The 26945-nt window shown below is 45.2% G+C and overlaps 1 protein-coding gene across 1 annotated transcript in view; it reads right to left on the reverse strand.

Moving 5' to 3' along the window:
• EXOC3L4 (exocyst complex component 3 like 4) overlaps positions 1-26945 on the reverse strand; it is a 69123-nt gene that overhangs the window by 13704 nt on the left and 28474 nt on the right. The window contains exons 7-9 of the mRNA XM_060262837.1: positions 24501-24601; positions 18109-18204; positions 3576-3690 (exon numbers count right to left, since the gene is read on the reverse strand). Coding sequence (XP_060118820.1) covers positions 3576-3690; positions 18109-18204; positions 24501-24601 — 312 coding nt within the window. The remainder of the gene's footprint in view (positions 1-3575; positions 3691-18108; positions 18205-24500; positions 24602-26945) is intronic.

A 26945-nucleotide genomic window follows, 5' to 3' on the forward strand; every position in this document is an offset into this window, starting at 1 on the left:
TCTTGTGTGGTGCCACAGGAAGAAGAAGAGTTGGTTTTAAACCCCACTTTTCTCTTCCTTAAGGAGTCTCCAACTGGCTTGCAATCATCTTCCCTTCCTCTCCCCTTGTGAGGCAGGTAGGGCTGAGAAAATTCTAAGAAAACGGTGACTGAACTAAGGTCACCCAGTTGGCTGCATGTGGAGGAGGAGCGGGGAATCAAAGCTGGTTTTCCACATCTGAGTCTGCCAGTCTTAACCACTCTACCAAGAGATGAGGGGTTCCTCTTTCATTACAATAGGAATGTTTTAATAAATAAATAAAATAAATACAAATCTAGTTATAGAACCCTTTGGTGGCATGTACTGCATTTCTTAGCTTGTCCCACTGAGTGCTGATTGTGGAAAGGGGAAGGCCTACGTGATTAGTAACCAGTGTTCCCTCTAAGCTGAGTTAATGTGAGCTAGCTCACAGTTTTTGGGCTCACACATCTTTCTCTCAGCTCAGTAAGGATGGTCCCAGAGCAAACTAATTTATGCAGTAGCCAAATTGCCCACTCACAGCTTTAACACCAGTCGCTCACAAAGTAGAATTTTTGATCACATGACTCCACAACTTAGAGGGAGTATTGTTAGCAACTGCGACCACTGAATATTAAGTAGATTGCCTCCTTCAGCAGGTTGGTCTCATGGATGATGTGATGTTGTCCACAGCAGGCATTCCCACCCGTTTATGTTCTTTACAACTTCACAATTCTTGTCTTGGCCTTGCTGGAAATCAGGGTCAGCAATGAGGCCATGCATGCTCAGAAATGAACACCAAGTCACTGTTTGTAAGCCGTTTCCCCAGAAGACCTTGTGGGTTTGAGCGCTATTCCTCTACTCAAGATCTCACAGCAGCTTCTGCAGCCCAGTTGGTTGAACTATGATTGAAAGTGAGAGGTCACATCTGCCCGCAGAAGGGATCTAGTACAAACTTGTGATTGAGAATGTAGGCATGAATGGAGGGATAATTTGCACGATCCGGCTAAAGTAAAAACGTTTTACTTTTCGCAGTTTAAATCTGTTTACGGTTACGGATGCAGCTGTGAAGCAGTCTCACTGTCAAAATTAATTGTGTTAACTTGGGCCGTCAGGAGTCAGACTCACAATGTGTATTCTAAGTGCTTGAACTGGCCTATAAAACAAGATTGTGAATGGAATAGAGAAGATGGAGATATAAGTACTTTTCTTCCTTTCTCACTATACAAGAACTCATGGATACTCAATGAAATTGCTGAGCAGTCAGGTTAGAATGGATAAAAGGAAGTACTTCTTCACCCAAGGGGTGATCAGCACATGGAATTCACTGCCACAGAAGATGGTGGTGGTGGCTTCAAGCATAGACAGCTTCAAGAGGGGATTGGATCACCATATGGAGCAGAGGTCCATCAGTGGCTATTAGCCATAGGGTTTTGATGGAACTCTCTGTCTGGGGCAGTGCTTCTAGTGTCCTGGCCCCACTGATGGACCTCCTGATGGCACCTGGGGGTTTTTTGGCCACTGTGTGGCACAGATGGACCATTGGCCTGATCCAACAGGCTTCTCTTATGTTCTTATGATTGGGATATTTCTTTCCATCAGTCACATTTTATCGCAGCCTTTCTCTAAGGAACTTGAGGAAGCATACATGGTTTCTTCTCCTCCACAGAGAAGGGAAAAAGAGAACTTTCTCTCTCTCTCCCAATATAACAGAACCCAGGGGCACCCAATGAAGTTGACAGGCAGCAGATTCAGGATAGGCAAAAGGAAATACTTATTTTCTCGTTGTGTAATAAAAATGTGGAATTTGTTGCTAGAGGAGGTAGCGATGACCAGTCATAGATGGCTTGAAAGAAAGGGATTGGACAGATCCACAGAGGACAGGTCTATCAGTGGCTTCTGGCTATGTGACTAAAGGGAGATGGCACATTCAGAGGCAGTTAACCTCTGATAACCAGTGCCAAATGGCAATATAAGGGGAAGACTCAGCCTCTATGCCCTGCTGCTGGCCCTCCAGAGGGACTGGCCACTATGTGAGACAGGATGCTGAACTAGATGAACCACTGGTCTGACTCAGCAAGGCCCTTTTTATATTATCCTCACAACAGCACTGAGAGATAGGTTAGGATGAGAAGAAGGGACAGGCCTAAAGGCAGCCAATGAGTTTTATGGCAGACTGGGAATTTGAGACCAGGTCTTCTAATGCTCTAGCTACTATACCATACTTTCCACCACCACCACCCCCCCGGGCACAACTAGCACCTTTGGAATGTTCAAATATCTTATTTTTTTAAAAGGGTTGTGCGACCTTTTCAACGTGCCTATCCTCAACCTCAAATATCTGTAACCTGGAAACTATGGGTAATTTTGGTCCATTCCAGAGTGATAATCTTTTAATTCTGTTGGAAGATCTTTTGATATATTAGAATCATAGAATTGGAAGGGGCCATACAGGACATCTAGTCCAACCTCCCGCTCAATGCAGGATCAGCCAAAAGCATCCCTGACAAGCATTTGTCCAGCTGCTGCTTGAAGACTGCCAGTGAGTGGGAGATCACCACCTCCCTAGGCAGCTGATTCCACTGCTGAACTACTCTTATTATTAAAAAACCCCCACCTTTCCCTTGATATACAGCCAATACCTTTCCACCCATAATTTAAACCCATTATTGTGAGTACTATTGTCCGTTGCCAACAAGAACAGTTCCCTGCCCTCCTCTAAGTGACAACCTTTCAAATATGTCAGAGAGCAATTGAGTCCCCCCTCAACCTCCTCTTCTTCAGATTGAACATTCCCAAGTCCCTCGGCCTTTTCTCATAAGGTTTGGTCTCCTGTAAAGTTAATTGTTACTAGCTAGTTGAGGGTACAACACTGAAAGGAATGTTTTAACCACAGATTAATGGAGGTTCAGTATTAAAAATCTTTTAAGGCCATGTACTTTACAGAGAGGAATTTTTGCCATAATATAAATGAGAATCAATCACTGAGTCTGTCATATGGAGCTTCGACTCTGAAAAGCTCATGCCCTGAAAATATTGCTGGTCTCTAAGGTGCAACCACACTCAAATCCAACTAATTTTCATTGCTCTCCAGTGTTTTGCCTGTTTTGTTGGAAGCCCTGGTTAAGTGGTTAAAGGATGGAACCAATCGAGTGTTCCAAGTCACTTTTCCCTATACAAACTCACAGGTGGATCCAGGTGGGCCAGCTGTGTTGGTCTGAAGCAGTAGAACAAAGCAGGAGTCAAGTATCACCTTTAAGACCAACAAACTTTTATTCAGAATGTAAGCTTTTGTGTGCATGCACACGAAATATTCAAAGGTGCTGCAGGGTTAGTGTGAAAACCTCCTGGATACCCTTAAGCAACCTGTGCTTGTTTGGTGTGTCGGTGGAGGCAAGCCTGCAGAAATTGCATAGCAGAAACAAGGTCCTTTTCACCAGACATAGATCAACAGAGAAAGTCCCTCCCACCTTCTCCCTCTCAGAGTGACGGCCCCATAACTGAGAAATCAGCACAAATCGCTGCTGTTGAATCTCAGCTGCTGAATTCTGCCCCAAACCCACAAATGCTCCTCTTACCTGGGTTTTCTGTCCTAGTTTATGTAAAAAATATTTCTGGTAATTCCACATCACATCTTGGAGGGTCTTTTCAAGTTCTTCGCAGCTGATGCTAAAAGTTCTTTCTAAGCCTGCCCTGTAGTGAAGAATACTGATTCAGTTTGAAATGATAATGGAGAGATTTAGAGAACAAACATCCCAATGGAATCTTCTGGGTTTGTCCCACTATTATGTCTAGTTCATAGTGATGCATTCCTCTGAAGGGAGGAGACTTTGTCTAAATTGGGGGGGGGAGGCATCTTGTGTTGGAGGGAGATCCAGTAAGAACATAAGAGAAGCCATGTTGGATCAGGCCAATGGCCCATCCAGTCCAATACTCTAATGGCCACTGATGGACCTCTGCGCCATATTTTTATCTAACCCCCTCTTGAAGCTGTCTAGGCTTGTAGCTGCCACCACCTCCTGTGGCAGTAAGAACTGAACTGAGCAGTAGGATATGACCCTCTATTAAATAACATTCCCATTTCCTGAGCTTTTATCTGTCATAAAATGTTGTTGTTTAATACTAAGGATGTTTGGTCTAGGAGGCCAACTGAATAATTTTATTTACTTAGATATTTATACCCTGCTTATCTTCCCGGTGAAACCCAAAGCAGCTTACAACACTGTTCTCTCCTCTTCTAATTTGTTCTCACGACAACCTACCCTGGTGAGATCGGTTAGGCTGAGAGTGACTGGTACAAGTTCACCCAATGAGCTCCCAAGGCAAAGTGCAGATCTGAAACTGTGTTTCCCAGATCTCAGTCTAATGCTCTAACCACGGCACCAAGCTTCCTGTCTAATGTTTTTTAAAAAATGACTTGCTGATCTATAACAAAAACTCACATTATAAAGACGACAACATTGGATTTATATTCAGCCCTCCACTCTGAACCTCAGAGTCTCAGAGGGGTCACAAGCTCTTTTATTGTCCTCCCTCACAACAGGCACCCTGTGAGGTGGGTAGGGCTGAGAGGGCTCTCACAGCAGCTGCCCTTTCAAGGACAACTCCTACGAGAGCTATGGCTGACCCAAGGCCATTACAGCAGCTGCAAGTGGAGGAGTGGGGAATCAAACCCAGTTCTCCCAGATAAGAGTCCGCGCACTTAACCACTACACCAAACAAGTTTAGGTTTTCTTATGGGTCAGTTGTCTGCAACATGGTTTTTTCACTGGTTATTGCATTTTTTTTCTGATCTAATGCTCCACTTTTTTTTTTTTAGCAAGACCTTCTAGATAGGTGACAGCCCCACAATACCTGAATTGTTCCTGCCACCTGTGTCAGGTTGGCAGCCTATGATGAGCGGGAGTGCAATAAAAAACTTTAAATTAAATTGTATTATCTTGGATGCTGGGAGCTTGCCAGACTGATTACAGCATGTCAGTAACAATTAGCACAAAGAAAAGGACACACATATGTCTCTAACCTTTCAGCAAGGGATGAGGAGATACATTAAAAGGAGACTAATTAAAGACTTTCCTACTTCATTAATCACTCGACTTGCAATTCATCAACCAATTAATTTATTCTGAACAAATCTACATATTCCCCAAACTTCAATTTAGGATAAGATATTTTAAGATATTGAAGGGATTTACAATGTTATAATCAAAAGGTAACACAGTGCAAGGGGAGAACCACTTAACTTACTCCCCTTTCTATTCTTGATTACAGTGAGAAGCCGAATTATCTGGCTTGAGAGACACAGAAAGGCTTCCAGTCCTTGTCTCTTCCCCTTTCCACTGTCTAATGCGTAGTTTGGCACAACTAGGGCCTTTTTTGTAGAAAAAGCCCATCAGGGACTCATTTGCATATTAGGCCACACCCACTGATGCCAAGCCAGCCCAGAACTGTGTTCCTGTGTGTTCCTGCTTAAAAAAAAAAGCCCTGGGCACAACATTGGACTGAGAGTTATTACGCTATACCCTGCTCCTCCCTTGTCACCAACTGCCAATGGCATGAGTTGGAAGGCAGGATAATACACATCATGGTGATCTAACACACCATGCTGGGATGGATTGGGAAATCAAAGCAGCCAAGGACGAAACTACGTTATAGGGCCCCTGTCTCCTTAATAACCCCACTCATATCTCAGACCTGATACTATAGGATGAGGTGATGGGCTGGGCCCAAGCCAGCACTGGCCAGGTCTGAATGAAGTACAGAGTGCCACAGGGGCTGCTCAGTTCAGACTAAGGCACCAGCAGTGAGAAACCCCAGGGCTTTTTTTTTTTGGTAGAAAAAGCCCAGTAGGAACACATTTGCATATTAGGCCACACCCCCTGACATCACCATTGTTTCACACAGGGCTTTTTTGTAGAAAAGGCCCAGCAAGAACTCACTTGCATATTAGGCCACACCCCCTAGCACCAAGCCAGCCGATCTGCGTTCCTGTGCGTTCCTGCTCAAAAAAAGCCCTGAGAAATCCCAAACCTTTCAGTGCCACTAGCTATATCTAAGGAGCGCAGCATTTGCCAGCACAGCTGGAATTCAGATTAACCTCTCCTTGTCCACCAGCATCCCAATAGGGTCCATTGTGATATTTCCCAGAAAGTTGAAGGGTCAAATCCACTCCTGACATTGTGATCAAGTGCATGTTACAAGGAACAGGGAGGGGGGAGAATGTAGTTCCTTGTCTCTTGTAATGTCTAGAGAGACCCAAACAGAGCAGAACCAAAGTAGCCCCACAATGTAATTAAGTGTGCCCTTAGCTCTGAACCCAATAGTTTAAAACCTTTTCACATTCATTAATCATACAAGCTTCAAGCTATCATTCATTAATTTCCAGATTCATAAATCATACTAGCTATCAGATTAATGTACCAATTAAAGGTTAATTTTAAGCAGCCACAGAGACAACAGGTCAAAGGAAGAGCGTACGGCATACAGCTGATAGCTTTTTTTAAAAAAAACCTGATTTGTTGCTGGAGATTTATGTAGGATGCTACCAGATTCCTGGTTTGTCAAGTGAATGGTGCTTACATGACACCCAAAAGTCCTAATTAGGGTTACCAATCATGATCTGGCAACTCGTGGAAGACAGGGGGGGGGGCATGGGGGATTTCTCTGATCACAGGGAGTGATTAAAATGTGGAATTCACTGCCAGAGAATGTAGTAATGGCCACAGAAATAAAGAGCTTCAAAAGGGGGGGGGGGTTCAGGAAAAAGGTGCAGGAGGGATCTGACCCTCCCATCCTCATTGCCACAGCCATAGCCCTGCCACCATCGCCGCAGCTGCTTTTAAAGGATAAATCACATGTCGGGAGAGATCCAATCACAGAAGTGCAAAGTACTGCATATTCTGTTCCTAAGGAAAAAGAGGAAGCAGCACTGTCTTTGTGGCAGTGTCTAGAAAAGGTAAGAGCCTCGTGGCGCAGAGTGTTAAAGCTGCAGTACTGCAGTCCAAGCTCTGCTCACAACCTGAGTTCGATCCCCAGTGGAAGCTGGGTTTTCAGGTAGCCGACTTGAGGTTGACTCAGCCTTCCAGCCTTCCGAGGTCAGTAAAATGAGTACCCAGCTTGCTGGGGGGAAAGTGTAGATGACTGCGGAAAGCAATGGCAAATTACCGCGTAAAAAGTCTGCCGTGAAAACGTTGTGAAAGCAACGTCACCCCAGAGCTGGAAACAACATGATGGCATCATGTTGACTTTTTGTTTAATGAAAATGTCAAAGATCAGCACAGCGTGGGGGGCAGAATTCTAGCAGGGGCTCCTTTGCATATTAGGCCACACACCTCTGATATAGCCAATCCTCCAAGAGCTTACAAAAAAGAGCCTTTTAAGTTCTTGGAGGATTGGCTACATCAGGGGTATATGGCCTAATAAGCAAGGCAGCTTGATGATATTGATGATGATGATATTGGATTTATATCCCGCCCTCCACTCCGAAGAGTCTCAGAGCGGCTCACAATCTCCTTTACCTTCCTCCCCCACAACAGACACCCTGTGAGGTGGGTGGGGCTGGAGAGGGCTCTCACAGCAGCTGCCCTTTTAAGGACAACCTCTGCCAGAGCTATGGCTGACCCAAGGCCATGCTAGCAGGTGCAAGTGGAGGAGTGGGGAATCAAACCCGGTTCTCCCAGATAAGAGTCCGCACACTTAACCACTACACCAAACTGGCTTCTGCTAGAATTCCACCCTGGGTTTAGTAAATGAACGAAAAATGTCATTAGTCCTTCTTTACAAATCTATTCTCCCAAACCAACAACTTGACTTAGAGTTTCTTTAAGCTATCAGCAGGATCAGCTGGTGAAACTGTGCTCTGAACTGCACACGCTAGCGTGCAGGTAAAAGTTGAGATGTTCAAACACTTGCACTCTCTTGCTCCCTCCACCCTTCTCTGATACACACATGCCAGCATGTAGACAAGAGCCTTGGGGAATCACACCAATGGCCCATCAAGTCTAGCATCCTGCTTCCCACCACTGGCCAACCAAATGCCACCATAAGACCTATAATCAGTGTGCAGAGGTTAAATCTTCACCCTTTGATTGGCTTCTCAGTAACTGACATTTAGAGACATACTATGAATATGGAAGTCCGTCCACCACACCATTACTGATTGCATCGGTCAGATGCCCATAATTATAAAGTGGATTACGCTCCCTGAGGTTTCTTCCCAGAATCTGGTACTGAGGAACTATTTGGGTTCTATTTAGGATCTGAATATTTTTGGCAGCTATCAAAAATGACTGGAGTACACCTAGGCCCTCCACCCCAGCTTGTATCCTGAAACCACAGCATTCCACATTTCCTCAGCCACACCACTGTTTCCTATATGGGACGCTGGGAAATCACAACACATGACAATGAAGTTGCCTTATGCTTTCAGAAGGTAGGCATGTAGATCTGTAGTAAAACAGCTAGATTAGAGTCCAATGGCACTTTAGCAAGCAGATTTTTGGGGTTTAAGCTTTAGTGAGTCAAAGCTCTCTTTGGTATTTGACAAAGGGAACGTTGACTCTCAATAGCCTATATCCCCAAAATCGTGTTGGTCTCTAAATTGCCAGTTTCTACTGGATTCCTCTAGCTGTTCTGCCTTAGGCTATCAAAGTTAGTATTGTCTAGTCAAACTGGGAGCTATTCTCCAAAGTCTCAGGACTTGCCAGGTTTGTGTTGGAAAATGCCTGATGTTGAGGGTGGAGCCAGGAGAGGGGGGGTTTGGGGAGGGGAGGGGAGGGGCCTCAGTAGGGTTGCCAAGTCCAATTCAAGAAATATCTGGGGACTTTGGGGGTGCAGCCAGGAAACATTGGGGGTGGAGCCATAAGCAACGTTGTGACAAGCATAATTGAACTCCAAAGGGAGTTCTGGCCATCACATTTAAAGGGACCGCACAACTTTTTAAATGCCTTCCCTACATTAGAAATAATGAAAGATAGGAGCATCTTATTTTGGGGCTCATAGAATTGGGCCCCTGGTCCAATCTTTTTGAAACTTGGAGAGCATTTTGAGGAGAGTCATCAGATGCTATGCTGAAAATTTGATGCCTCAAAGAACAGCCCCTCCAGAGCCCCAGATAACCCCAGATCAATTCTCCATATACCCTATGAGAATTGATCTCCACAGGGAATAATGAACTTTGCATATCAGGCCACACACCCCTGATGTAGCCAATCCTCCAAGAGCTTACAGGACTGTTCTTATAGGGCCTACTGTAAGCTGTTGGAGGATTGGCTACATCAGGGCTGTATGGCCTAATATGCAAATGAGTTCCGGCTACAAAAGACAAGCATACAACTTCAAGCTGTACATAATTTGATCTTTAGCTGTCATGGTTAATATCTGCTTGCAGACCAATTCCTTGATATTATTTATAAAAATTATCTAAGATTATGGCTATCACTGCATTGTGTGGCACTGAATTCCATAAATCCTGTAATGTACTGGACTCGTAGATGATTAGAACACAACATACTTTATTGGCGAGTACATCACAAGAGGAAGACGGTGGGTCCGGGTCCCCTCTTATATACATTATCCGGAACAACCCTCTTTCTGGCCAAGTCCAATCCCGACCAGTTAAACTTCCCGCCACTGATCTTCATAGGCAGCTGCGTTCGTCCCTTCTGGTTGCCACCCGCAGGTGCGCTGTGCTATACTTTCCAGGGACGGAACGCAAGACACAACAAATCAATTATGCTTTGCATACATTTTGTCACTTAGCACCATCAGCAATAATCTGTAATTGGCTCAGTTCTGGAACTTCAGCTTTCTTTCTGCATTGTTTGTAATTTTCAATGTGAGGATAGTTATAATTGTGTGGGTGTGTTTGTGTATATACGTTTTTCCTAGAACAAATTTTCTGTGCCTGCTGCTTCAGGCTGTATGGCTATAGTTAGAATTTCCTGATTCTATAAGCACAGACTAATACATAAAAAAATACATAAAGCAATCAAGAGCAGTGAGAAACAATTTGGTAATGAACATGGAAGTATAATGGAGAATGAGATTTGTGGTATGTATCTTGTCTAAATGGTAAATCTGGGAATTTTGATCTACATTTCTAACTATCAGGGGAGAAAAAGGAAGAAGATTGAGGAAATGGGTATATAAATTCTTCTGAGGTTAAGTAAACTATCCCAATCTTATATAAAAGAGGTTCTGGTAAAGTTTCCCCTTATTTCACAATTGCAGCACTGTATAATAGTCATTCTGAAAGCTGGTGATGTAATACTGAGGGCCAAACAAGTTACACTTGTCTGTGTGTGGGCTGGGGTTCCTCAGATTCAAGTTTCTTTCCCTGTGCAGAAGCTGTGGAGAAGGGCATTTTAAAAGTTCACTTTTAAAGCATTTGGATCTGCAGTGTGGGTGAACACAGGCTCCTGCCTTCTCTTCCATGCAGTTTTCCAGAGTGAAATGGCCCCAAGCAGGAAGTTATTCCCATAACTGCACATGCTGGGAAGAGTCCCTGTGGAGCGCCAAAGTTATGCAGGTAATTATCTGAAATTAACAAAAAAGGCAAAGAAGGGAAGGCAGGGGCCCCTTCTACTCCCACACCACAGTTCCGAGCAGAATCAGGCTCCTGGGGACTCTAAAAATGCCTTTCTCACGGCTGCCGTGTGACTGCAGGAAAGGTGAGTCAAGTCTGGGGAAACCTCAAAACCATGTTGTTTTGCCCTGCCCCTCAGAGCTAGGCTGTGACCTATTCTGCATCCTAAAGAAAACTCAAGGTCTGTTTGCTTGAACCAACACAGGAAGTGTAGCAAGCGGAAGGCGCTGCTTGGTTGAGCTACCTTCTGAAACTTGCACCTGTTCTTGGAACCTTTGTGATTTAAGTGGGTTAAATTGCTCCCAAATATAGCAGTGGACACAGCGAGAAGTAGCTCCCTCCATTTTTGACAGTTTTCTTGCCAGATTTATTTTAGGAAGCAAGCAGCAAGGTGTATGATATAGAATGTGGCCAGACCCCATCATGCTTGATCTAAAGGTGAAGACTGCAGATTTATACCCTGCCCTTCTCTCTGAATCAGAGACTCAGAGCGGCTTACAATCTCCTATATCTTCTCCCCCCACAACAGACACCCTGTGAGGTGGGTGGGGCAGAGAGGGCTCTCAAAGCAGCTGCCCTTTCAAGGACAACTCCTGCGATAGCTATGGCCAACCCAAGACCATTTCAGCAGCTGTAAGTGGAGGAGTGGGGAATCAAACCCGGTTCTCTCAGATAAGAGTCCACGCACTTAACTACTACACCAAACTGGCTCTCAAATGCTTGATAATGATAAACCACCTGATCATTTTAGTTGAAGAATGTAGCCTTCTGCAGACAACAACAGAGGTTCTACCAAATCATTTCTAAAGTTGCTGAACAAAACAGGCTCCGGGACAGATCCTTGAGGCACTCCACTTGTCAATCCTTTCCAAGAGGATGAGGAACAATTCACAAGCATTCTCTGGTTGCGATCTTATAATATAGTGGGTTCCATGCAATGAAGAGGTGAGGTGGTCGTGATCATAGCTCTTTTATTAGACACAGCATAGTATAGGCCTGCACTAAAAGGCTGGCTAACTGAGCACACAGGGCCAACTATATACCACTCAGGGTTCCTGCGCAAGCACGTTACTGGACCATTCAAACCAGCAAGGGGCCCATGATTGGAGCAGGGCTGCATGGATTTAGATCCTGCTGCCCATTGTTTCCGACTCCCCAAGCTTAGTCCTTCTGGCTCCAATGAGCCCGGCAGAACACCCTTATCAGTCTTCGCTTTGGTCCGCATACATAACAGATCTGTCAACCAGCTACAGATCCACATAACAGTAACAGGATCCAAACCACATTTTACCAACTTGTCAACAAGGGCAGCAGAGGCTTGCACTCAGTCAAAGTTATTGTCCCCCCCCCCAGTTGTGTTACCTTACCACCAGTGTTCTCTCTAAAATGAGTTAGTGTGAGCTAGCTCACAGTTTTTAACCTCCAGCTCAAACATTTTTGTCTTATCTCAGGACAAATGGCCGCAGAGCAAACTAATTTATGCAGTAGCTCACAACTTTAATATCAGTAGCTCACGAAATAGCATTTTTTGCTCACAGACTCCAGAGCTTAGAGGGTATATTAGTTACCACTTGTGCAAGATCTTGTGCAACCAACTTCTGGACACAATAGAGGAAAGAGGAAAGTGGGAGGAGAGAACTTGAACAAATGGAACTCCACTAAGTTCGTTTATGTTTCCACTTGTGCATCACTGGATCCAAGCCGTGGTGCCTAAATAGATACCGATTTCGCACTAGAGCTTGTTCTGGGTGAAGAGCCCTTTTGCCCCCAGCGCTTCTCTCCGTTTTTGCACAAGCTGCCACGGAGCTGCGAGTTGGTGTGTCGTTCTCCCACGGCAAGCTGTGAGTTGGTGTGACGTTCTCCCACTTGTAAGAGGATCTTGCTTGCTGCGGAAAAGCAGCACGCCAACTCGCAGCTCCACGGCAGCTTATGCGAAAATGGAGAAGCGGCGGGGACAAAAGAGCTCTCCACATGGAACAAGCCTAGTGCGGAATAGGTCTTGGTCTAGTGCAGGGGTGGCCAACGGTAGCTCTCCAGATGTTTTTTGCCAACAACTCCCATCAGCCCCAGTCATTGGCCATGCTGGCCGGGGCTGATGGGAGATGTAGGCAAAAAACATCTGGAGAGCTACCGTAGGCCACCCCTGGTCTAGTGAATCAGATTTTATTGCAGACCATTGACTGGAAGATCTGGTTTTGATTCTATATGAAGTAACTTCGCATTTTCAAGAGGGGGTTAGATAAAAATATGGAGCAGAGGTCCATCAGTGGCTATTAGCCACAGTGTGTGTGTGTGTGTGTGTGTGTGTGTGTATATATATTTGGCCGCTGTGTGACACAGAATGTTGGACTGGATGGGCCATTGGCCTGATCTAACATGGCTTCTCTTATGTTCTTATTTTATTATTATATGAAACAGAAGGCTCTATGTCTATGGCTTTGCACGGAACTGGAGAATATTTACTTAGCATTAACTTTCTGTTTTCTGGAAACCCTTCTCCCAAAGATTGCCTGTTGCATCAGACTTAGAGGCCACATGGTTCTTCCACTTCTGCTGGGACTTGTTTGCACTGATTGTTTGACCAAGAACACACCCAATGGTCTTCTGCATCTATGCATTGTAGAGAAGATGCTTAGCACTGGGGAAGATGCCTTTTGCAGAAGTTTGTCCATTACTCCCCTTCTCATTGAGGAACACTGATACGATTCCAACAATTTCCCGTTTAGAGGGGGAAGCAGACAAAGACTTCTCATTGGGCCTGAGCTAAAAATACTTCTTGTGAATATCCCCCCACTTTGGCAATTTAGCCAGTGCAGGGGCATTGTCAGAGTGCTGCTCTAGGACCTAAGAGGCCAGGTTCATATCCCAACTTTGCCATTGAAGATTCCTGGGTGACCTTAGGCCAGTCAAACACTCCCAGCCTAACCTACCTTGTGAGGATAAAATGATGGAGAAGAGTCTGAAGGAAGCGTGAATTAATAAATTTTCACTGATTGCTTCCAAACTGTTTGCCTCAGACTGAATTGTTCATTTGGCCCCAACAGCATGTACCAATGTGGATGAACTATATAGGGTCATAATGACATTCAGGGCTTTTTTTGTAGCAGAAACGTCTTTGCATATTAGGCCACACCCCCTAGATGTAGCCAATCCTCCAAGAGCTTACAGGCCTCTTAGTACAGAGCTTATTGTAAGCTCCAGGAGGGTTGGCTACATCGGGGGTGGGTTGTTGGGTGGGGCCTAATATGCAAAGAAGTTCCTGCTTCAAAAAAGGCCCTAATGACATTCATTTCACTACAAGATCTATGATTTGTTGAGATCACATACATGACTTTGTTGTTGTTCATTCGCACAGAGGAGTCCGATTCTTTGCAACCCCATGGACAAATTGGGTGCCCCCCACATGACTTGCAGAGGCCTTCCCCACTCTTGCGCCCACTTTCCCAGCCCTGACAATTGTTAGTCTTTAAGGTGCTGCTATAGACAGACTTAGAGCCCCGTGGTGCAGAGTGGTAAAGCTGCAGTACTGCAGTCGGAGCCCTCTGCTCACGACCTGAGTTTGATCCCAGCGGAAGCTGGTTCAGGTAGCTGGCTTGAGGTTGACTCAGCCTTCCATCCTTCCAAGGTCGGTAAAATGAGGACCCAGCTTGCTGGGAGGAAAGTGTAGATGACTGGGGAAGGCAATAGCAAACCATCTGGTAAAAAGTCTGCCGTGAAAACGTTGTGAAAGCAACTTCACCCCAGAGTCGGAAATGACTGGTGCTTGCATTGGGGACTACTTTTACCTTTACCTTTTTATAGACAGACTAACACAGCTACTTATCTTGACCCTATGACTGATCGAGGAAGCAGTGCCCATATTCTAATGTGGTTTTGTTTGACTTCCAAGCCAAACTGGACTGAATATCCATGTTGCAACATCACTCTGATAGCTGTTTTGATCTCTGATTGGCTGGAATTGCCTATTGAGCCACGGTGTGGTCGAGTGGTTAGAGTCAATGTTCCCTCTCATTTGTCCCACCTACTGAGAGGAGCAGTTCATATCCTGAGCAGAATGTAACTGCTGCAATCTTAAAATGCTAACCCAAACAACTGTGCTAGAAATACCATACCCTTGATTCAAAGTAGAAAAATATCACATTGTATCAAGCTGGCGATCACGTGAAGGTGAATTTTCCTTTGAAGCCGATACCTGTGGATGGACTCCATTCTGCAAATAATTTGGGAGTGATCATAACCCTTTGAAGACTGAAAATTTCTTCGTAGTCACCCAGTGAACTTGACATACTCTTTATGGGACTTTCTATTTTTAATTGTCTTTGGAACTGTTGGAAGAATTTTGGATGCGTATGCACTTATATACAATGTGATATTTTTCCTACTTTGAATCAAGTGTTTGGTATTTTTGGCACAGTTGTTTGGGTTAGTATTCTGTACTGTGCCGCCACTGTTTTTCTCCGCAATCTTAAAATGGGCAATGGACAGTGCAAGATCCTGTATGGCTCCAAACTGGGCCTCCCGTATTAATGAGTAGCCACTCAGGCACACAGCTTAGAGGGAACACTGGTTAGGGTGTCAGGCAAGGATCTGGGAAACTCCAGTTCAAACCCCAACTCTGCCATGGAAGCTTTCTGGGTGCCCTTGGAAGAGTCACACGCTCTCAGCCTAGCCTACCTCACAGGACGAAATGGAGTACAGGACAATGACACAAACCATTTTGGGTCCCCACTCGAGGTATAATTGAATAAAAATGTCATCCAGCGAGGAAAGCAACAATTTGGGGGATGGGGGAGGGACTTAAAGCAGCAGACAGCCAAAACTGTGGCAGCAAACATGGTAGGGAAAAGGATGGAAATTGTCACAATTAAGGGAGGAAATATTTCTGCCACCTCAAAGGATTCTTTTTGAAGGGAAAATCAACACGAAAAAATATTTGGCAGAGCCACAACATAAATCACTTTAAAAGCCTGTCTTACAAGCGACTGCCAATGCCCAAAGACATCGTTAAAGACAGCTGCAAAATAACGAGCAAAGCTACAAGAATTGACGGCTTGGGTTTACTTTTCAGAGTTACTGTGTTAGCAAGGGAGTTGGATTTCCCCCTTTGACCATCCCACTAATTACTGGAGGTACGATGCCATCTAGGGGAGTTATAATGTTAGTGTTCTTCTGGATCCGGAAAAATGCACCAGAAGAGCACATCTACAAACCAGAGCTATCACAGAAGAGAGTTTACTACATCAGACCCTGTGGGATGGATATGTGTGTGTATTTGGCATGTATGCTAAAAATACTGCGGGCTCAACTAGACAATGGCTTGTCACCCAACACAATGGGAGTTCGATGTGACAACAGGAAGCTAATGTTCTAGAATGATTAAATGCTCTATGATTAAAGGGTTGGAACACTTTTTAGCTTGGAGAAATGTTGACTGAGGTGACATGATAGAGGCTTACAAGATTATGCATGGATAGAGAACGTAGAGAAAGAAGTACTTTTCTCCCTTTCTCACAATATGAGAACTCATGGACACTCAATGAAATTGCTGAACAGTGAGGTTAGAACGGATAAAAGGAAGCACTTCATCACTCAAAAGGTGATTAACACATGGAATTCACTGCCACAGAAAGTGGTGGTGGCTACAAGCATAGACACCTTCAAGAGGGGATTTGATAAACATATGGAGCAGAGGTTCATCAGTGCCTATTAGCTACAGGGTATTGATGGAGCTCTCTGTCTGGGGCAATGATGCACTGCATTCTTGGTGCTTGGGGGGGCAACAGTGGGAGGGCTTCTGGTGTCCTGGCCCCACTGGTGGCTCTCCTGATGGCACCTGGGTTTTTTTTTGCTACTGTGTGACAGAGTGTTGTACTGGATTGAACACTGGCCTGATCCAACATGTTCCCTGCAGGCTGATTTGGCTCATGAGCACAAAGGGTGCGGTCACACTCACCATTAAATCCATCTGCAACGTGCCTCTATTATAATCCGCACAACCAATTTTCCGATCAGACAACAGCCAGGCTCCCGTTCTATCCCATGTGGGTCCCGTCGCTGGTCGATCAGAGTGCTCTACCAGACCTCGTTTCACGAGATGTCAATCTGCATTAGTGCAGGCACAGTGATGCCCGCTATCTGCAGCGCGTCGCTTTTAAATGGGTCGGATCACTAACAGTTTTGCTAGTCCATTGGCAATACTTTTCCAGCACGAGCACTACACGTGCAGAAAAAGCCCCAGGAATTCAAATCAGTTCACATCTAGTTTCAAAAGTGAGTTTTGTTTCCAGACATAGGGGCGGGTAAACGATTTATCGAGCCAACATTCGCTCGCTCATTCACTGGCGCAGTGATATCACTTGGAGGGGGCTTTGGGAGGGAAGCGGTGGTGCACTTCCGACAAGTCGCCAACGATGGAGCGTTCAAACAGAGAAATTCCGCTCAGGAACCGTCAGAAGAATTTTGTTCCGGATTTAAAGCAGTATCAAATTAGTCCACGCCCCAGTCATCTCAACGCGGGACTCAAACGTGCTAACCACCATTCGCAGATGCTGACGTTTGGACAACCGCTTAAAATCCAACATGCTTTCGGACTCCACTCATGCCCGTAGTGGGATTTTCTGAACGTCTGACCTCACCCAAAGTGAGGCAGGAGAAACAGCTCCAGCCTTCCCTTCCATGATGTTTTCTAGAGTTGAAAGAGCTGTGGGGGAAGTGTGTTTGCCCTGCTGTGGGCCTCCGTGAGTACTGACTTCTAACCTGACTCACATTATACAGATCACTGAATGTAGGGAGAAAATGTGGACTCTCGTTTGCTTGAACAAGAAGAGGCCCTTAGGAACCAGGATGGTTATTTGTTTAAAAAGCAGAACAAAAAACAAGCTTTGGCCTCCTGGTGCTGATATGGTGTTAGGGAATCTCTTCACCATGTCACTGATAGGATTAACCCTGGGTCTCTCCCTCCTCTTGAGAGCCAATGTGGTGTAGTGGAAAAGAGCTTCTTATCCAGAGAACCAGGTTTGATTCCCCCCTCCTACACATGAAGCCTGCTGGGTGACCTTGGGCCAGTCAACATTCTCTCACAACTCTCTCAGCCCTACCTGCCTCATAAGGTGCCTGTTTTATTATTTCCTTAAAAAAAACAAAAAAGCAAGGTGCCTGTTGTGGGGAGAGGAAGGGAAAGCTGCTCTGAGACTCCTTAAGGTAGAGAAAAGCGAGGTATAAAAACCTGCTCTTCTTCTATTATTGCTGTTCATTTGATCTCCTGGACATGGGAATGGAAATCCTCTTTGGCCAGATGCTTCTTATCTATTCCTGTCTCTTCTCTTTTTATTTAGTACATTCAGGGTAAAACTCACTGTAAATTATCATAAATCTGTCCCATACATCCTCTTTAAAAACAGGATTTAAAAAGCAGAGTTATTACTGTATTTTGAATAGTCATGTCCTGCAGTGTCAGTACATCAGTTCCTGAGACAGCAACAAATATACATAAAATAATTGGGTTTTTTTTTAAAAAAAAAACTTACAACAATTCTTGGAAGTCATTAATGCAGGTCACCATAAGTTCCACAAACTGAGGATGGTCGTTCTCTTTGTCCCATTCCAGAAATGCTTTCTCAAACCTGTAACATAATTATATATATATATATATATATATATATATATATATATATATATATATATATATATATATATATATATATATAAATTGCTTGCAACTAGGCATAAACAACAGCAACTACAACCCGCAAACAACACAGGCACTGATGCTTTGGGAAAACAGTTGCCCATTCCAAGAATCAAAGAGCAGGCAAGACACAATTGATCAGCTGTGGGACTGGAACAGATTTGTATAGTTAGTTTCTGAAAAACACATTATTTTACAGAGTGTATAAAAGGACTTGATAACTAATGCAGGACAGCTCTATCACTGGCTGCTAGGCACTGCTGCTAAAATAGGACATTGTTTCTAAATGCCATTCTGAACCTGACCCCTGTACGGCTCAAGAAACCCAGAGAATGAGGGCAGTGCCAGATATGAAGGATTTTACAGATGAGGAGGACTTTTTTGCGCAAAAAGCCCATCAGGAACTCATTTGCATATTAGGCCACACCTCCTGATGCTAAGCCAGCCGGAACTACGTTCTTGTGCGTTCCTGCTAAAAAAAAAAAAAAGCCCTGATGAGGTGGTTTGCAGAAAATACAAAAAAAATTAAAGTTTTTCAGGGGTGGTGATCTTGAGATGCTATGCCACAAGATCTCTGTTAAATAGGGAGTCCAGCCAGCTCTCATCTTGGGGGCTGTTTTTGTAGCAGAAACTGCTTTGTATATTAGGCCACACACCCCTGATGTAGCCAACCCTCCAAGAGCTTTCAGTAGGCCCTGTACTAAGAGCCCTGTAAGCTCTTGCAGAATTGGCTACATCAGGGGTGAGTGGCCTAATATGCAAAGGAGTTCCTACTTCAAAAAAAAGCCCTGCTCATCTCAACACAACTCATTTATTAGCACGAATAGTCATAGCAAACACAGGCAACACAGCAAACTAGTATATACAGTTTGGAAGGTTTTTAACACACACTCCTAGCAGGCCCCAACCAATCCCATTTTGCTCTCCAGGATCCTTCATTTGCATTTCCTGGAGAAATGCCTCATGTCCCAATTGGCTGGTTCCGAGAGAACAGCCAATCAGAATGTAGGCATCAGGATCCTGAAGAGTAATGGGTGCCTACCTGAAACTCAGACAACAACCAACTCCATAAACACTCAATACGTAACAATCTCAGTCCCCATTTTGAGGGAGGGAGACAGGAGAATGGAAGAGAAAAAGGAATGAAAGCGGCTCATGATGTGTCAACTAGGCAGATGAAGGTAACCATGCAGCAAGCAAGAAGCAGGGTTTTTTGAAAGAGTTTTTAGAGTTCTTTTAGACTTCTTTGAGGTGGTGAACAAACATGTGGATGAGGGTGACTTAGTAGGTGTTTTTCAGCTAGACTTCCAGAAAGCTTTTGATAAAGTTCCTCATCAAAGGCTTCTAAGTCAACTCAGCACTCATGTGATAAGAAGACAAGTCCTCTTGTGGATTAAGAACTAGTGAATTAACAGGAAACAGAGAGTGGGCAGTTTTCACAGTAGAAGGTGATAAGCAGTGAGTTACTGCAGGGCTCAGTTCCAGGTCCGGTGCTTTTTATCTTACTCATTAATGGGAGTAAGCAGTGAAGTGGCCAAGTCTGTGGATGACACTAAGTTGTTCAGGGTAGTAAGAGCCTAGGCACTCTAGAGGGATCTCTTGAGGCTGGACGAGTGGGCATCAACATGGCAAATGAGGTTCAACATAGGCAAGTGCTAAGTATTGCACATTGGAGCCCAAAATCCTAACTATAAATATTAGCCACAAAGTATAGATAGAATACTGTGTCTGGAGCAGTGATGCTCTGTATTCTTGGTGCTTGGGGGGCAACAGTTCTGGCCCCACTGGTGAACCTCCTGATGGTACATGGGTTTTGGCCACTGTGTGACACAGAGTGTTGGACTGGATGGGTCATTGGCCTAATCCAACATGGCTTCCCTTATTTCTTAAAGTGCCATGAAGTTACAGCTGACTTATGGTGACCCTAGCAAGCAGCTTGCACTCGCTGGAGAAGATCCTGATGCTGGGAAAGACAGAAGGCAAAAGAAGAAGGGGATGGCAAAAGATGTGATGGCTGGACAGCATTACTGATGTAACTAACACAAATTTGAGCAGACTTCGGAGGATGGTGGAAGACTGGAGGGCCTGGCATGTCTTGGTCCATGGGTTCGCAAAGAGTCAGACTTGACTGTGTAACTGAACAACAAAGAAAGCAGCTTTCAGGGCAAGTGAGGTGGTTTGCCATTGCCTTCTGCAGAATCTTCCTTGGAGGTCTCCCTTCCAAGTACCAACCCTGCTTAGCGTTTGAGATCTGATGAGATCAGGCTATGCAATGCTGTTTTCCCATATATGAGCTACAGGCCTCAATTTCTTCCCAGGGCTACCATGTTGCTTGTAGAAGTGGTCCAAAATACATTTCTTCCATCTCACAACAGTTAAATCATCTCTATGGGTCCAATATTATATTGGGATTGAGTGCAGAGCATGGAGAACTATACAATTCCAAAACTATGGTCTCTCAACAAATTTCAAAAGGAAATATTTTGCACAAGAGCTCAGGTTTTTATTATATGTCAACATATGCCTAATAATGTAGATTCTGAGTCTTACTTAACGCATTAGGGGTTAATCATATCCACGATCCAAATGAAAAGTAAAACTCAAGACCTATAAACTCAATGTGATCCATTAAGTTAATTACACGTTTGTACTCCCAGTAACATTTCAGAAGCGCTGTGAGTTCACCATCGAGAGCAAGTCATTTTCCTTCCATGCTGCCATATTTGATTGTGTGTGGAGCATTTAATAGCAAATAACCCACTCGGCTCAGCTCTTAGCAGTGTGAAAATTTCAAAGGTTAATGCGAAATTATTTTTAGGCTTCTCATTTGGAGCCGATTTAGATGGAAAGCTCCTTCTTTGCTTTTATGCTTTTCGGAGCACACGGGTGTGTGAGATTTAGTTCCATTTCGAAAAGCACCATGATATGGAATTGGAAGAAGTAAATATCCATCACAGCATAAGGACATGCTCTCTGCCTCCTAACTATGACTGGGTGGGCCCAGGGGAATCTGACTGAAGCCCTCCACCAAGGAGGTTTTACAGTTCCCTCAGAACTCAAACAGGAGGATCAGAACATCAACTATTTCTATTTCACATCCTCTGTGCCCTCAACCTCTTTTGGATGTTGCTTATCAGCAGGAACTTCGAAGAAGAAGAAGAAGAACTGCAGATTTATACCCCACCCTTCTCTCTGAATCAGAGACTCAGAGCAGTTTACAATCTCCCATATCTTCTCCCCCTACAACAGACACCCCCTACAAGGACAACTCCTGAGATGGCTCACCCAAGGCCATTCCAGCAGGTGTAAGTGGAGGAGTGGGGAATCAAACCCAGTTCTCCCAGATTAGAGTCTGCACGTTTAACCACTACACCAAACTGGCTCTTTTTGAATATTAGGCCACACACCCCTGATATAGCCAATCCCCCAAGAGCTTACAATAGGCCCTGTAAGAAGAGCCCTGTAAGCTCTTGTAGGATTGGCTACATCCAGAGTGGAATTCTAGCAGGAGCTCCTTTACATATTAGGCCACACACCCCTGATGTAGCCAATCCTCCAAGAGCTTACAAAAAAGAGCCTTGTAAGCTCTTGGAGGATTGGCAACATCAGAGGTGTGTGACCTAATATACAAAAGAGCTCCTGCTAGAATTCCACCCCTAGCTACCTCAGGGGGGTGCAGCCTAATATGCAAAGGAGTTCCTGCCACAAAAAAGCCCTGCTCATCGGGAAGGGGAGAGTTGGAAGAAGCCTGTTAGTTGGCTGCCTAGGGGCCTGCTCTCACTCTTTCCTCCAAGCCAACCCACACAAAGCTGCCAGTTTGGTTCACGTCTTCTCTGCCAATCCTGAACAGGAAGCGGATGTTCTGACAGACTGTTCATCTGTTCTTCAAGTTGCTTCAACTCTTTGTTCCTAACTGTACAGAACAGACGAACAGAATTTTCGCACATGGCCCGAGTGAGTTCTGCTCCCTCTCTCGCTGTGTTGCAGCTCCGCTCAGCCAGCAATTGCTTAAACAGAGAGTTAAATCAGTCACGAAGCGTATGAATTAGTCATGAATAAATTGTATGCTTTAAAAAAAATTATCACATTTGCTGCACATGGAACGAGTACTTTTGTGTGTGTGAAGTGCTATCTGGTTTATGGTGACCCCATGAATTAATGTCCTCCAAAATGTTTTACTGTTAACAGCCTTGCTGTGGTCTTGCAAATGGAGGGTCTTGGCTTCCTTGATTGAGTCCTTCCATCTCATATTGGGTCTTTCCCCTCTTTTCCTGCTGCCTTCAGTTTTCCTAGCATGATTGTCTTTTCCAGTCACTCTCGACTGATTCCGCACCAGCATTTGCTCCGTCCTCGCTTTTCTCCCTGTGCCGGCTCAAGGGACGGATTTCCCACTAGTTGCTCCGCGGGCGCCTCTTACGTCGCGGCTTCTTCCTGTTACCATCACAACAACAGGATGCTGGGGTTTTTTGGAGCTCTAGTTGCCACAACAGGAATGGAAAGGAGCCCTGAAGCAAGAGGTGCTGCGGAGCGACTGGTGGGGAATCGATAGCTTGTGCTGATGCAAGGAGAAGCGTGGGCGTAGAGCAAATGTCAGTGAGGAATCAGTCCTTGTCTTCTCATGATGGGACCAAAGTACAATAGTCTCAGCTCAGTCATCTTAGCTTCTAGGTTGAGTGCAGGTTTGATCTCATTTAAATCCCACAGGGCTTTTTTTGTAGCAGGAACTCCTTTGCATATTAGGCCACACACCCCTAGTGTAGCTGATCCTCCAAGAGCTTACAGTAGGCCGTATAATAAGAGCCTTGTAAACTCTTGGAGGAATTGGCTACATCAGGAGTGTGTGGCCTAATATGCAAAGGAGTTCCTGCTATGAAAAAGTCCTGAAAACCCATATCTGCCCTTTTGGTGGTCTGTGATATCTGTTAAACTGTCCTCCGACACCACATTTCAAATGACTCAGTTGTCTCCCTTCCATCACCTCATTCCAGATTATTCCACGGTCAGCCATGACTGGGAAGAAGCATTCTACCAAATCTCGTCTTACCTCTTTGGACCAGCAACTGAAGTGTACACTAACCCTGGACACAATATCTAGTTAGAGACTGACACTGGTAGATTTGTAACCCAGTTGGATCTCTCCACGCTGTTAAAGATTCCTATTGCTCTTTTGCCAGGGAGGAGATGGCGTTTCTTGTCCTTTCTCGGGATTTAACAGTGGATTTAATCCATGCACAGAAACTGAAGCAATTGGATCCCAATATAATATGGTTCACCAGGTGATTTCCTTGGGACATCAGGGAATGAGAGATGCTCAGATATATTGCTCTCATAAAACGTTAGACCCTCCTTTCCCATCATTCGTGTCAAATTCACACAAAGCCATGAAAGAGGTGGTTCACGTTGGTTGCTTCCCACATCTAGTCCATATCTCCTCCAGAAGTTCCCTAATTCCTGAGTGTGAACATCTTTCCCAAGGTGTGAATTCTTTTTATCTGGGCAAGAATTAAGTGGCAAGGAATAAGAAGTGTTTCATTTTAGCATTGTAGATTTTAAAACATGAACTGCCTTATACTGAATCAGACCCTTGGACCATCAAAGTCAGTATTACTGTATCTACTTTGACTGCAGTGGCACTCCAGGGTCCCAGGTAGAGAAATCCTTCGCATCACCTACTGCCAGATCTTTGACTGGAGATGCCGGGGACTGAACCTTCAGCATGCCAAGCAGATGCTCTGCCACTGAGCCATGGCCCTTCCCCTGTGTGTTTTTGTATTATCATTTTAAAATTCTACATTAATATTCCCCCCTAGCCGACATAGAGGGAAGGCAGTAAATGCATTTTGTTTCTGTCCGACCTGATTCCTACAGGATTGCGCCGAAGATGGGCAGGACCAGGGGTGGAATTCTAGCAGGAGCTCCTTTGCATATTAGGTCACACACCCCTGATGTAGCCAATCCTCCAAGAGCTTACAAAAAAGAACCTTGTAAACTCTTGGAGGACTGGCTGCATCACGGGTGTGTGGCCTAAAATACGCAAAGGAGCTCCTGCTAGAATTCCACCCCAGGGCAGGACTGGGCAAAGTGAAGGCGGAGACCAGGACAGTAGCCAAGGTTTGCATCCCTCTGCTTCCCCTAGTTGCAAACAGCACAAATCAGAACTTGCCACATGATTTGTTCTGACCTATTAATCTTTAATTAGCGTTTTGACCTATGAAAAGAAGCAGAAGTTACCGTGTCATGAATTCCATTACTTCTTTTAAACTGACATCGAGCACTGCAGCTTCCAAGCTGTCACAAATGTGGCCAGATGCCTTCACATGTTGTCCAACCATCTAGACAAAAAAGGAAAGGAGCTGAGCAAATAAATAAACAACGGCTCTGTTCAATGGGTTGCCATAGCACCGGTTGACTAGACAGAGTACAGTGGGCAGCTTAACAAATTTTGAGTCCAGTGGCACCTTTAAGACCAACAAAAGGCATGAGCTTTCGTGTGCGCGCACAGTTCTTCAGATACGTAGAAATGGAAGCTAATATTTCACATATATAGGCAGATGTTTCCATAGCAAATTAGCTTACAAGTTAATGAAGATGTTTTGACAAATGCAAAGACTAAATAGTAATAACAGGCTAAGTTTTAGGTCACAATATGTCAGGATTTAATTACAGGGGGAGAAAAAACCAGTGGTGCAATAAATATGTCAAAGAATGTGCAAAAGTGTCTTTCTTAATCTATCTTAATGAGCAGCTTAATCCTTTTTTTTCTGGATGGGGCTTTTAAGGCACAAGCTGAGACTCCCATTCAGTGGCAGTGCCAGGGTTTTCGGCACCCATGCGAGGCAACCCCACACGCACCTGTCCCGTCACCCCTGCTCAGCCCCTTCTTTCTCCTCCTCCCTGCCCCTGCTGCTGCTGCCCGCTGCTGCCCACCTACCCGCAGAACTCCAGGCACTTGCCTCATGAGTCAAGTCATGCTCTTCTCCAACTCATTCCTCAGCCCCTGGTGCTGCTGCTGGGCTTTAAGGTCAGCTGCAGCTTCCTGCTCCACTGGGCTTCTTCCGGGCTGGCGCTTCTTCCCAACCTGCAGGCGTCTACCCCGTTTGGCACTCCCCTATGTGGGATTCCTCTATAGGCAGCCACCTACATTGCCAATCCTCTAAGAGCTTACAAAAAAGAACCTTGTAAGCTCTTGGAGCATCCCCACTCCCATTTCAAGGGCTATAGCAACAAACAATATGGCCAAGCTCCTCTTCTTGCCTCACATGTATGTAGGGTTGCCAAGTCCAATTGAAGAAATATCTGGGGACTTTGGGGGTGGGGCCAGGAGACTTTGGGGGTGGAGCCAGGAGCAAGTTGTGACAAGCATGATTGAACTCCAAAGGGAGTTCTGGCCATCACATTTAGAGGGACCGCACACCTTTCAAATGCCTTCCCTCCACTGGAAATAATGAAGGATAGGGGCACCTTCTTGGGGGGCTCACAGAACTGAATCCCCTGGTCCATTCTTTTTGAAACTTGGGAGGTATTTTGGAGAGAGGCACTGGATGCTAGGCTGAACATTTGGTGCCTATACCTCAAAAAATGGCCCCTCTGGAGCCCCAGGTACCCGCGGATTAATTTTCCATTATACCCTATGGGAATCGGTCCCCATATGGAATAATGGAGTGCCCAGCAGACATTTCCCTCCCCACCCCGCTCCCTGATAACCCTGAAGTGGGGGGAGGGCCTCCGAACCGGGGGATCCCCTGCCCCTACCTGGGGCAACCCAACATGTATGCAGGGGAGGGGAGAGCAATTATTGATCCATACCATAAGTATGTTGTAGAGAAAATTGCTCTCCCTCATAAAGTTCAGGGCATTTGCTCCAAATGTCCTACGTTTGAGCCACAGCCTAAGGTGCCCTCTGCTGTGATGACTTTACCTCTGTCTTTGGATTTGCTATTTAGGATTACTGGATTTTGGATTGGTAAATTTACCTACAGTCTTGACCTGGACAGCCCAAGCTAACCCGATCTCATAAGATCTCGGGAGCGAAGAAGGGTTGGCCCTGGTTAGCGATTGGATGGGAGGCCACCAAGGGTCACTATGCAGAGGCAGGCAATGGCAAACCACCTCTGTTCGTCTCTTACCTTGAAAACTCTACAGGGTCACCATTGGTCAGCTGCAACTTGACAGCACTTTCTGCCACCATCAAACTTGCCTACGTAGCAGACCCCGGAGGATACGACACACACAGTAACAAGAGTTTCCCTGGACACACTTTCCAACTAGCGTGCACCTATAACACTGTCATGGCCGCACTCTGCACCTAAGTGGGGACACTGCTGTGATCTTCATGCTCTCACATGTTACCGCTGCTCACGTAAGCTGACCATTCCCACAAGTATGTAAAGGAGCAGATAATGATGTGCATGGCCAGCCCTAGACAGTCTGGCACCCTAGACAAAATTAACCTCTGGTGCCTCCTCCCACTGGTATCATTGAGTCACATGGGGGTGCCCAATTTGGCTCCCCTAGAAGGCTGGCGCCCTAGGCAATTGCCTAGTTTGCCTAGTGGCAAGGCCAGCCCTGATGACGTGTGGAACTGTTTGAATACTGTTCAGAATCAGTTCTTGCTTTGTTTCCTCCCTCCCACCCCTTTTTTGGACATTTTGCTTCTTCCTTCCTTCTCCATTTCAC

The sequence above is a fragment of the Heteronotia binoei genome, chromosome 21 (genome assembly GCF_032191835.1).
Source record: "Heteronotia binoei isolate CCM8104 ecotype False Entrance Well chromosome 21, APGP_CSIRO_Hbin_v1, whole genome shotgun sequence".
Lineage (NCBI taxonomy): Eukaryota > Metazoa > Chordata > Lepidosauria > Squamata > Gekkonidae > Heteronotia > Heteronotia binoei.